The sequence below is a fragment of the Caloenas nicobarica genome, chromosome 1 (genome assembly GCF_036013445.1).
Source record: "Caloenas nicobarica isolate bCalNic1 chromosome 1, bCalNic1.hap1, whole genome shotgun sequence".
Classification (NCBI taxonomy): domain Eukaryota; kingdom Metazoa; phylum Chordata; class Aves; order Columbiformes; family Columbidae; genus Caloenas; species Caloenas nicobarica.
The window spans coordinates 206,124,887-206,137,996 of record NC_088245.1 but is presented as its reverse complement, the minus strand read 5'-3'; the positions used below and the strand labels follow the sequence as shown (position 1 = coordinate 206,137,996).

General features: G+C 38.7%; 2 protein-coding genes across 3 annotated transcripts in view; both read left to right on the top strand.

The window, feature by feature from the left end:
- Window positions 1-7,098, top strand: part of LOC135989983 (putative N-acetylated-alpha-linked acidic dipeptidase) — a 31,420-nt gene extending 24,322 nt beyond the window's left edge. The window contains exons 15-19 of the mRNA XM_065637136.1: window positions 26-116; window positions 919-1,183; window positions 2,280-2,361; window positions 4,051-4,143; window positions 5,174-7,098. Coding sequence (XP_065493208.1) covers window positions 26-116; window positions 919-1,183; window positions 2,280-2,361; window positions 4,051-4,143; window positions 5,174-5,363 — 721 coding nt within the window. The 3' untranslated portion in view covers window positions 5,364-7,098. The remainder of the gene's footprint in view (window positions 1-25; window positions 117-918; window positions 1,184-2,279; window positions 2,362-4,050; window positions 4,144-5,173) is intronic.
- A 3,675-nt stretch (window positions 7,099-10,773) lies between these two features.
- Window positions 10,774-13,110, top strand: part of NAALAD2 (N-acetylated alpha-linked acidic dipeptidase 2) — a 34,660-nt gene continuing 32,323 nt past the window's right edge. Inside the window, exon 1 of one of the 2 annotated variants that reach the window (XM_065628383.1) lies at window positions 10,774-10,791. Coding sequence is in view for 1 of the 2 variants with exons in the window: in XM_065628374.1 (XP_065484446.1) it covers window positions 11,572-11,653 (82 nt within the window). In the remaining variant the exon portion in view is untranslated. Of the gene's footprint in view, window positions 10,792-11,525; window positions 11,654-13,110 lie in introns of those variants that run through there. The other variant, XM_065628374.1, reaches the window with a different exon arrangement.

Sequence of the window (13,110 nt, the reverse complement as noted above, 5' to 3'; positions counted from 1 at the left end):
GCATTTTCCTCTTTCTTGTTAAAAGAATAAATAAACTGGGTTCTGGCAATGACTTTGAAGTCTTTTTTCAACGTCTTGGCATCGCTTCAGGCAGAGCACGTTACAGTAAAAATTGGGTAAGTCTGTGTCTGTTATTTTGTCTCCTCTGTAACTTCCTGAATAATATCACCTGTAACTGAACCATTTAGACTGCCAGCTTTTGGGAGTAGTTCAGTTTAATGTCTCAGGGTGGAGTCCCAGTTCATTACTAGATCTCTATGTGGCACTGCAACACAAATATTTAATAAATAGGAATGGTCGATTTGGTGCCAGTCAGACAAAAGGGCCATTGCTCAGTGCAAGTGGATGTGCTCAAAATTACCTGTGGTTGATGAAGGCTTATGAGTGGCCTATGATGACTTTTGAATGATTTATACTAACTTATGAAGCTTTGAATTCAAACTGGTTCGTGTTTTATGGAGAACATGGGTTTGACTCTGGAGCATACGGTGAGATGAAACTAACTGAGAAATGTCCAAGGTGCAATCTATTCAATGTGGTCTTTTCCTCTGAAAAGTCATATCCAAAGATAGAAACAGAAATGACTGCTGAGATCCAAGCAAAGAGAGGAAGGGCAATCTCACCTTTACATAGCCAACTCAAAGTTGTGTGTCTGTTCTTAAATACTTTATTTAGGCTCTGTACATCATCAATGGGGAGAGGCATCTCTAAATGACCGTTCATCTCATCATAGGTTGGTGTCTAAGAGAGCCACTACTGAGCAGTTCTCCTCATTTGGCTCTCTGTAGTGGCTACTTAGGATTAGTGTGACCTGAACACTTAACTATACAGTGTCTTGAATCCCACAGCAAAGGTTTTCAAGCAAAGCTGAAGTATCCGCAGCTCAGTAACAGTTTTATTTGGGTTGGTTTGTTTCAGAATGTAGAAAAATATAGCAGCTATCCTGTTTACCACAGTGTCTATGAAACCTATGAAATTGTGGAGAGGTTTTATGATCCCGCTTTCAAGAATCACCTGACAGTAGCTCAGGTACGGGGAGGGCTGGTGTTTGAATTGGCCAACTCCGTTGTGCTTCCTTTCGACTGTAGAGATTATGCATCAGCTGTGAGCAGCTACGCTCACATCATCTATAATATGTCAAGGAATCATGAAGAGGAACTGGCAACATACAATGTGTCCTTTGGTATGTACAGTCTTTCATCACACTTCTCTGTTAATGGTAATAATGGCCTTAATGTATATCTTAGTCATGACCTGGTATTTACCTTCTGCTGTGCTGTGTGAACAGTAAATAAAAGAGCCACACCCTCCAATAATTTGAAATTTGAATATTCTGTCACTAGTATGCCTATGTAGAGACTATGCCACTGCTAAGTAGAGGTAATACTTCCAGTTACGTGTTCTTTAACCTGTGCATGGGTCACCAATGTTGGCCATGAGATACCTTTGTCTTGGTTGCTAAAAAAAAATCACACTGCTTTGCAGTGTATAGTATTGGATAATTCTCTGTCCAACACTGATCATAGGATCAGAGGATAATTCAGATTAGAAGGAACCTCAGGAGGTCTCTAGGTCAATGTGCCCAGGGCAGGTGGAGCTCTGAGGTCAGAGCAGGTTGCTCAGAGTTTTATCCCATCTAGTCTTGGAAATCTTCAAGGACAGAAACTACAGAACCTCTCTGGACAGCAGTGCTTTACTGTCTTCAGAGTGAAAACATTTTCCTTACATCCAATCAGAACTTCTCTTGTATCAGTTGATAGGCACAGGGTGACAAGTGCAGGCACCACGAGAAGTTTGCCATGGGACTTGGTTAGGCAGGAATGGTTCATCTCTATGCCACAACAGGGATCTTGTGAAATTTTATTTCATGTTCTAGGGATTCACAATATGCCTCCTGCCTGAGAAGCCTTTATTTTATTGGCAACAGTATACACTTTTCAGTTTAGGACTTGGCAGCTAATGACCAATATCAAAATCCCAGACCTACCTGAACAGTCTGGTTTTGGCAATGTGTGCTCTAGTTCTTGGTATATCTGTACATCCTTCAAGTAAAAATAATAATATTCACAAAAATACTGATTTCTGTTGTCTCCAAGGAAAGTTTTCATGTAGAATTACATCATTTTTAATGTAGAAATATGAGGTCATCTGATATTCATTCAGTCAGAATTGACACATCATGATCACAGTGAAAGATAAAGCTTTAATTTGAAGAATTTCATTTCTTAAATGGTTCCTTTACAATTTGAAGTTAAATGCTTCCTTCCTGCTCCCTCCAGATGCTCTCTTCTCAGCTGTGAAGAATTTTACAGAACTTGCTGCTAGTTTTCATGCGAGACTGCAACAAATTGATATCAATAAGTAAGTTTAATTCTTTTGTTTTTTCCAGTCAAATACTCCATGTAGTCCTCTGCGTCTAGAGGGCATCGTCTTCACTTGCATTTAGTCCCCTAAATAACCTTGGTGACAAATGACTGTCAGTCATTTGTTTCATTATAAGTCCTTATGGACTCTTATTTTAAGGATCTGGTTACTCTAGGAAACAAAAGTATAGAAATTTTGAATTAGTGGACGTAAGAGACACTGCAGAGCCATGTTAGCTCCAAAAAGTGTCCAAGCTAATTACTGTCAACTCTTGACAGGTTTTAGTTGACAGGCGGTGCCCGGATGACACATAGATCTGACTAGAATGCTGGTTAGCATAAGCAGAGCCAGCTCAGTTGTGTAACTCCCTCTGAGTAGAGACATAAGATTTTGTCACTGGATTATCATTAAAGAACAAATGTTTATTTGTGGTCTTTGTCTGCCAGTACTCTAGTTGTCATGATACTGGGGCCATTTAATGGAAAAAAAACCCAAACTCTGCCATGATTGTAGTCGTGGCAAACTTTCTGATGAGCTTTCAAAAAATTCTGTGCACCACCTATGCCAAAAGGCCTGTTTTGCACTTGACTTAATTCTTAATTTATTCTTTGTAGGCTATGCCCAGAATGACAAACGAAACTTCCTCTTATATATACATATGTGTATGTTACATTTCTTGGGACAAATCTAATTCAGCCATATGCTTACCCTTATGGAAGCCTAAGTGAGAGTAAAAGCCATCTTTTTAATGGCAACGACTTTCAAGATAAAGGAGTTAACAATAATTTCTTACGTAAAATATGACATTTATGACATATGACATGTATGTGACATTTTCAAAGTGGTTTCATTGATGGGTGGCATAAATCTAAGCTTTTAATTCAACCAACCAGTTTCAGTTTCCATTTACACCAGTGTAAACTTGAAGCAATTTCGTTGACAGTAGTAGTTACTACAGGCTTACTGTGATATAAATTTTACCATTCTTTATTGGTGAATGCCTTTGAAGCTCTACCATGATTTCTTTGGATGCAAACTACCAAACCAACATATATTCAATATAATCTTCTTCACAGTTCTTTTATTTGTTAAACATCAGTAGTATGCTCAGAGCTTTTCAAAGCACAAAGACACAGATGGTCTCTGCTCTAGGAAATTTACAATCTGCCATCAGAAAAGCACAATTCTTGGATGACTCAAAAGATGATTCTAACATCACAAGGTTCCTGTTTCTCAGATGTTGTGGTTTTACATACAAATAAATGTGATTTTGTTGAAGTAATTTGTGGCTGGCTGGCTTTGTGGAAAATAGGGTCTTTGGAATACAGTTGTACAAGAGAATAGTCTGCCTAAGCATCCTGCTGAAAAGAAGATAAAGGAATAAGATGCAACACGACAGAAAATGCCTTGAAGTCTTTGTCTTTGACACTATTCCTTGGCCTTTAAAAGCCGCTTTAAGAAACTTTCAAGTTATGAACCAAACTATCTCGTGGTACAGATCGGCATAATCCTGTTGTGCAGGTTAGCTGACATGGCCTGTCTTTTGTGGGCTACACTTTAAGTTCAACATCTTTGACCTACTGTCCTTCGTAAATCCAGAGCTGTGTACATGGGGGCATGGAATGAGAGTGGGCCAAACACTTTGTAGCTAACATATTCTTGGGTTTTGTTTTGTTTTGTTTTTAGCCTACTTGCTGTTAGATCACTAAATGATCAGCTCATGTTTCTAGAAAGGGCTTTCATCGATCCTCTTGGATTACCTGGCAGGCCATTCTATAGGTAAGAAAGGCTTGTTTTTCACTCTGCCTATAATACCTTATGAGAATCCCTTTAAGACTTACAGGTCTCTAAATGGAGTTGTAATGATTTTTTTCAATGTGGTAAAAGTAGATTAAACAGGACAAATAAGTTTGAAAAGGCAAAGCAAGATTAGAGAGAACTTCAGTGGGATACACTATACAGAATGAGGAAAAGTCTTGTTGAAAGCCTATTCAGATCAGTCCACCCATTTCCATTGACTTCCATGGGCTTCTAAACAGATCTAAGAGTTTGACTCTGGACTCAATTCAAGTAATTTCAGTCATAAAGGATCTTTAGGAAGCTATTATGATTTGAAAGTGAAATGGAGTATAATTGAAGTATCTACAGTTTGATCAATTATAGAAAAATAGTCATGCCAGCAAATACAGTCTAGGGAGTAGTTCTTCAGCAACAGTGAATTCAGTAGTTCTCTCATCCAGTTCAAGAAGTAAATCCTGTTTGAGAGGCAGAATAGCCAAGTCTAGCTTTTTGGTCCTTCTACCAGTCTGCATAATTCAGAGCAGTAATATTTTTGCTGAAAAGTTCCACTAAAAAGTAACTGCAGAAAGAGAACTTAAGTTCTACAATCCTTGTACCTCTCATAACTTATTAAAATTCTGTTGATAGCAGTCTCTGTTAAAGCATCAACTTTCCTACCTTAAAACGTGCCTGTATCTGTTGGAGATGGCATATATCTGTGAGAAAAGCAGCTGGCTTTTTTTTAAATCTTTCCATTTCATCTAAAATGAGGGAAATGAAAATACTTTAGTCAACTTTGTCTGAAGTCTTCTTAAGTATGAAGTTCTGGAATTTCCATGGAATAATGTAGCTTATTTTTTTGCTGCATAGATTATAGGTATTGTTACTGCAATAATCATATTTATTTACATCTTCAGTGTCAAGAATTTAACAGATGACAAAGAAAGAGTTTAGTTTTATTCAGAAAATAGTACGTTTTATTTTCCTAATGCAGAATATTGTTATTTTTTTTCCCTCAACTTCCCTACAGGCATGTTATCTTTGCTCCAAGCAGCCATAACAAGTATGCAGGAGAATCATTCCCAGGGATCTATGATGCCATGTTTGACATTAAAAACAAAGCTGATCAACATGAAGCCTGGGAAGAAGTTAAGAGGCAGATTTCCATTGCAGCCTTCTCTGTACAGGCAGCAGCAGAAACACTGAAAGAAGTAGCATAAATATCAGCAACATAATCATCCATGAAGACTACGTATGACAGTTTGCAGAAGCGTTTAAAAATGGAGCTTTTAAAAACACTGGAGGGATTATGACAAAGAACATAAAATCAAAAAAACTTGTTCTTTGCAAACAGTATACCGAAGTGGAATGCATTTAGTAATGTTAACAAGGTAGTGAACGCCATTCAGAGAGCTCAGGCTTTAGATAACTTCTGAATTGAGAGTGAAAAATTTCCGTGTTTTCTCTCAGCTTCATCTTTTAAGAAATGCTAACCACTGTATTTATTTTCAGAGCTTTGAATTTTGCCAGTTTGATTATCATAGCAGTCTTCATAGTGCATCAGGAAAACAGAAGTCATTTCACATTCCTATCAGTTCCTAATATTGTTGCTGACTTTTTATTATTTGCCTTGGAATTGCATTGTTAAACTCCAAGATGGCCCTTTCAGCTCTCCTTTTACACAAAGATTCATGTATCAAGATGGGAAAATTGTCACATACCATGTGAGGGATGTATAATGATCATTAAAAGTTTTGGGCAGCCAGCCCAGAGTACACATCCATGACATTTTCTGCTTCACATGCTGTCTTGCAGCTTTTTGCAAATAAAATTAAGCAGGAAGCTCTGTAGTATAAACAAGGCAATACAACTACTTTCATCTAAAATCTACCCCTGCTATGCCTTGACAATATCAAGGTATTTTTAATATGAAGGGAACTAGAAGCAAAGAAAATTCATCATGGCCTTAGTTTGAAATGATACGAAATTATTACCATCTTTGTAGCATCTGATTTTGGTGTTCAGCTTAAACTTATGGCAGACTGCTTAAAAGACTACAGTGGGACAACTGAGATCAGACAGAGAAGACTCAGAAAATCAGATCACTTCTTGTGATACTCTGCCACTAGAAGATTAATAACCTCTTGCACAGCAAATATTTTGTGTAATTGGATCTGCCAATTTCAGCTGAGGCCTCCACCGTGTCTTAGAAGACTGTCCCAGGATCTGATAGATTTCAGTGTCATGGTAGATATTTTTCTTAGATTTCAGTGTCATGGTAGATATTTTTCTTTTTGTAAGACCTCTTTATTCATAAATATTTCCACTCTTCACATTAAAGCCTTTTAGTAAAGTTACTATACTTAAGTGATTATTTTATTTAGCTGCAGCCTTCAGTTCTTCAAAGACTGTTCCAGGTAGAAGTGGCCAGTGTCATTACTGGACAGCAAAGGGCAAAGACTGTGTAGCTAATTACTGAAGCTACATGATTTGTAGTCAGCCGTCCAAGCCATATGTCAACATATACAGATGTGCGCATATGCAACTGTCTATTTCCTATATGTGTCACTAGGGTTATGAGTTCTAAACAAAGAGCAAAAAAAATAAAGAATAGTTTTGTATGCAGTGAGAAATATCATTTCACATGACTCATCTACTAGGAGAATACAAAGAAGCAAGAATCACATTTGGCATTTGTAAGTAAAATCGGACCAACTGACATGTGCCTGAGAATGAGGACATCTAGTTCCTACGAGACGAGTGGGGAATAATGGTTAAATAAATACGTAATACTCATTAAAAGTACTGTCTGTTAATATATTCTTGTGAACTTTGTAGCTGCATTGAGAAACATTTCCAGTCCATTGATTCTTAGAGCTCAAAAAAACTGAAACAGCCATATGAGCAAGTAGGTGGATGCTCTGAAGCAGTCTACTAAGGTGAGGCAGACAATGAGAAGCCAGATAAAGGAATAACTACTTTTAAAGCATCTGTGTTTTTGTTAGAACTGTCAGGGTATCTCAGGGGCATAACTATTAGCTAACAAGCCCTGAATGTGAAATCCTTTCCTATACAATAAGTCAAGAGAAGGTTTGTGGGCTAATTCCCCCTCAGCAATGCAGATCTTCAAGCAACATTAAAAAAAAGTCTTTTTTTTCCTAGACTTCTATAATGAGTTGAAATTCACTCTTAGCACTGCCAAGTGCTGTTGGCCAGATTAGCTGTTTTGGCTTTCAAGCTTCGATATTATTCTATAGTAATTGGCCAGCAAAGATTGTTGAATTAAGTAAAAAAAAAAATAAACCAAACCAACAAACAAAAGATACCACTCACAAACAACAGCAACAAACCAAACAAAAAACGAACAGTTTTTAACAGGAAAGAAAAACAAAATCAACAAAGTATGTTAAATTCACAGTTTACTGATGTGGTTTAACCTGAGCTAGCAATACAACCACGATAGCTACTCACTCACCCGCCTCCCTACTCCTGAAATAGAGGAGAGAATCAAAAGGGAAGGGAGAAACTTGGATTGAGATAAACACAGTTTAATAAAATAACAAAATACTAATACAGTACTAGTAAATATATATATATATATAATAGAATATAAAATAAAAGATACTCTAGGCAATTGCTTATGAACTCCATCCACACCGAGCAGCTAGTCCCAGGAAACAACACCTGGTCCCGAACAGCCAATCCCGAAGAGAGAAAAAGGGCAGAAAGGCCCAGAGGCCTCTGCAGAACAGCAAAGGGCCAAAGTAAACATTCTGAACAAAACTCCTCCGACTCTGACAAGAAGAGTGAAAAAGCGCATGCGAGAGAGAGACCAGAAGATCTCGACTCTCCTTAAATCTGAAGCATGACACTAATGGGCTGGAATACCCTTATTGATCAGTCTGGATGTCAGTCAAGCTCTGCCCCATCCATCCCCCCTTCCTTGATGCCTCACACCTGTGGGCAGAGTGTTCAGAGTGTCCTTGGCTCTCTGACCAGACCAGTTAAAAACATTAGCTCTGTTCTGGGGTGTTATCTCTTGTTCTCAAACCAAGTCCAAATAATGACTGTGCTGGCTATGAAAAATAAATGTTTCTAACTGCATGAAGAAAATTAACTCATTTTCAGCCAAACAAACACAACTAATCATCCAGCTGTTTGTGTAACTGCAGATGTTTTCAGCTAGAGATGGCCAGTAGCAGAGTTGTCGTAGGATTGGAAGAGAACTCAGAGGGTCTCTAGTCCAAACTCCTGCTCAAAGCAGGGTGAGCTCCAGGGTCAGACCATGTTATACGCAGTTTTATCCAGTCTGGTCTTGAAAATCTCTAAGGATGGAGACCACATAACCTCTCCGTGCAACATATTCCAGTGCTTCACTGCCCTTGTGATGGAAAAGCTTTTCATTATATCCAGATAGAACCTCTTGTTGTTTTAGTTTTTGGCTGTTGTTTCTCATCTTCTGTCATGCACCACTGAAGAAGCTGGCTCTGTCTTCTTGAGAAAATTCTTGTATATACTGGAAGACATAATTTGGTTTGTGTTCAATGTGCAGTCCTGTACTCTCTCTCTGCATCACTGGGTACATTCTTCTTGTAGAAGAAAGGGTCAAATTTTGCAAGCCAAACTTGTCAGCTGCCAGCAACGTGCACTTTATTTTAGCTGGAATCTGATAATGGACTGCTGAAGTTCAAGATAGCAGAGACTCTAATTCAAAGCATCAAAATCTACTGCCCTTTTAATCTGGTAGTCAGATAGACTGCAGAGGCCGTGGGAGAGTTCTGGAGGACTCTGCAACTGGCAGGGTCAGAAGGAAACTACTGATTTGAAATTGCGGTTGAGCATTCCCCTGTTGCCATTTTTCCTGCAAGAGCTGCCTTTCCCACAAACCAGGGCCCTTGGAGCCCTCAAGCCATAAGTTCAGCCTTTAGTCAAACAGTAGGACAAGCAGCACAACAGTAGCATCTTTCTTGCTGCTGATATTAACCATCAGGGCCTAGTTGCTAAGCAGCTACAACCTGCAGTTTACAAGCCCTGGCATTCATTCTGTATGTTATATCTTTTTCTGCAGTGTTTCTGGTTTTGCTAATTGGCTACCTATCATAATTATGCATTCAACACACAAATACATGCTAGTTTTGCATTTGGTGTGTGTATCCTTGCCATGTTTGGAGCTTTTCTTGTTTACCAGGGATGTTTGGTTTTTTTTTAACTAAGGAGAATGTGTGTAGCTATCTGCAAGTTCTGCTAGCTTCAGCTGAATTTTACTCTTGTTTTCACTCTACGCATAAGCAATTCTCATCACTCCTGAGCTCAATATGAGACTTATGCAATAGCAGTTTCTTGCTAGTTTTAAAAGTGATATTAATTTGAAGAAGTACTGTGCATTCAGGAGTTTGGTTTGGACCTTTTTTTGCAATTTTGTCACCTGGTCTGAGGAAAGAAATCCCTTTTCCTATTAATTTTTTCACATTGCTTGTATCGAATATTTTTTGTGATGACTTAGGACTGGTTTTATCGCCTGTTAGCCTCAAGTCTTAACCTTGAGTAAATTTAGACTAAGGCTGGAATTTTCAGCGTTGAATAAATACCCAACTATTATCAGAGAAACAGTCTTAACAGTATCTTGCACTCATAATATCTTAGTTCTAGCAGGAAAAACCCCGTGTAAAATAATAGGATGGCCAATTACGTGGTTTTGATTTGGTCAGGAAGTGCCTCAGAGATGAGTCTTATGGAATATAGTATACTCCACCAGTAGCCAATCTGTGGAATGTAAGAACATGCCACAACCAATAACTAATAGTACTAGGACTGTATTTTAAGTGGTAGAAGCTGCTTGGTTCCTGCTATTGTTCAACCTCAGCATTGCCAATGCCCTTATCTCTTTAAAAAAGATGTAGGCATAGAAATAAATACATTTCATACTTTCTCACCGTTGCTATTCTTAACTTCTTCCTCCACTGATGTTTTCATCATGTGAGGTCTAATTTAGACAGTAATCTCCAAAAGCCCTTGTCACTTTACTGCCTATTATGTGCCAGTCCTACACCTGTGGTGCTATATAAATGCTAATAATACAACAATATGCTCATTCTTTATAAGTTCTGTAGGTGGAATTCCATCTGGTTTGTATATGTCAAGCAAGATGTTCGTGTGAAAAGTCCATGCTGTTCAGAATTTGTCATGGCTTATAAGCAGTTGGGAAATGACAGGAAAAAAATGACAAAACTGGACGTGCTTATCATTTGAACAAAGACATCCAGATGTATCATTAAAACAGTGGCTGTGACTGGTGCAGAATACCCATGTGGTATAACTCTTTTCTAATCTCTGAAATGCCTTAGTGAAGTAATTAGGACATTAACCAGTCTTTTCAGCTGTTTCTGAGTATTTTCAGCTCAATCTAGTCTATTTAAGAAGGTTTTGATACTTGGAGCACTGCCATTTCTTTAACAACATGAATCTACTTTGGACTCTTTCAGGAGTGATAAGAACTCGGAGCATGACCAGGCCCCCAGAAGAAGCTTTCCTGTCTTCAGCCAGATAACTGGTCTCAGATGGGCAGGTCCTCAGTCCCAGAAAGATCAGTCTTGGCTTCTGCATTGTTGTGCAGGAACTCACCAGCAGGGAGTGATGTGTAAGGATAGGGTAAGTTTGTGCAAAATATGATTCTGTGATTCTATGAAAATATCTTGACTATTCCCTGGGCTGAGGTTGTGTACTTTCCCATGAGATACTGATGGATTTGGCTGAATTAGACTAGGCGACCTTAATGCTAAGAACCTTGTAATCCAAAACATAAAAAGCTAGAGAATATAGGAAATCATTTTGCAAGTTTTCCCAGCTGCAAATTGGATGACGTCTAGAAGTCCCCACTGGCTAATCTCAATTGTATTCTGAGCTGCTCTAACTATTCATCACTTGCCAAGGATTAATGTAACCCTGAATTACAAAGGGGAGCAATTCAGTGCTTCCTTGGTAAGGAGAAAATAAGTTTTCCCATCCTCCATTTCATCTCTTGGCCACTTCCACTAGAACAAATACTGATTGTGATTAAGCCTAAAACAGGAACTTTCAAAACCAGATAATCATGATAATTAATAGAAATTAGCCTTTAAAATAGTATTTATGCATTGCTTAGTGGACAGTCTAGATGCATATTTCTCACAGAAATACACATAAAGCTACTCACAGGCGGTCTTGTGGGGTGAGACTAAGAAATGCAAGTGTTTTCTTGCACTCAGAAAATCATATTGTGGTCATCCAGGGATTAAGGCTGGTTGGGCAGGAGGAGAGCTGAGAATCACAGAAACCAGGGCCAGCCCTGAGGCTGAGGGCGGGAGGAGGACGAGGAGGAGAAAGAGGAGGAGGAGGAAGGCAGCTGCTTGCCTGCTCTCCTCTCAGCCTGCAAAGCCACCGGCCACCGGTATGGCCAGGAGCAAGTCCACCCTCTGCGCATGGCTGGGCTGCCCCGGGTTGCTGGGCTGCTTCTTGCTGGGCTTTCTTGCAGGTGAGTACAGAGATCCCCGGGGCTCAGCCCGTGGCCTTCGCCCTCTGCAGATGCTGATGTGCAACCCCTGATGTGACTGACGCCCCATCAGGGAGCTTCTACTGCTTTTTAAGGGTGTTGTAAAATACTCGTCCCACTGTTTTTCTAAGAGGTCGTTCTCTCCAGCAGGTTTTTTTTGTCTTTAGGGAGAGAGGGGAATATAATAGCTGTGTGCTTCAGCCCAAAACGAGCCCCGGTGAACTGACAGCTTCCCATAACGGGCAGTCAGACTTTCAAAGAGCAGAGATTAACAGAAGAGTTTGAGACTACTGTGATTGCAAAACCTTCAGGATTATTACTTTTGTTAGTATTTCCTGATTTTTTTACTGCAGATCTATTTAAATGCTCTTTTCAGTTGCTATTTTAAAAATTAAAAGGCAGAGGAGGAGGAGTTTTGACTGACAGCCAAAAGTGGAGTTGCTGAATTTCCCATCATGTACAATGAACTCCACTAGAACATTAGATTCTTTTCAGCCGTCAATTGCAGCATTTGATTTTAAGCCTAAAATTGCACATCTGCATCTGTCCTTTTTAAACTTGTGTTGTAGCGCACACCTAAAGCTAAAGCATGAAAGAAAAATCCCTGAAGGCTATTAAATATAAAAAAACATTCATTTGATTTAGATGGTCACTGAGTGGCAAGTTTCTGGTGTGTGTGCTCTTCTTATTCATTTCCCTGAATATCATCTTTTGGCCATGCTCCCAAACAGAACGCTGGGAAAGATGGACCTTTGATCTCATCCAGTATCACTGTTATGTTCAGAGAGTTACTACAATTGCATTTAAGTCTAACACGTCATATGTATTGTGCATGCAACAGCACATATACTTTGCTTTATTATCACAATTTTCCCAGTTTGGGATTTTCTAGCTATAATAGTAAAAGGATATGTATATATATTTTTTTAAAGACAAATTCATATAGTTGATATACTCTCTGCTTTCAGATTTACGTCAACTGAAAATCTTTAACTTTTTAAAACTGACTAGAGTCACAGTTAACTTTATTATTTCAATTATTAAATAGACTATCCCCACCTTTTCCCGAATCTGTAACTATTATAATGCTGGCAGGGTGGCTGTTGAGTCATAGACTGTCACTTTAAATATGCTTAAGTACATAATTCTAAATATATCTATAAATTAAATAAGGGAATTTCATAATGAGTATCCGGAGTTCAGTCCTCCCACTGCAAACAGGTAATTGGGAATTTAAACTATAGTTTAAAATTAATGAGAGGTGAATCTGCCTTAAAAAGAGGGCCAGAAATTTAGCATGTACTCTTTTAATTATGTCACCTTTTTTTGCAGTTCAGTCAGCCAAGTGTATTTTACTTTTCTGTTTCACTTCTGTGTCTAAGCCAGAAAACGCTGACAGAGGGTGCTCTGCGCTCAGTTCATCCTCATGGTTTTAATTA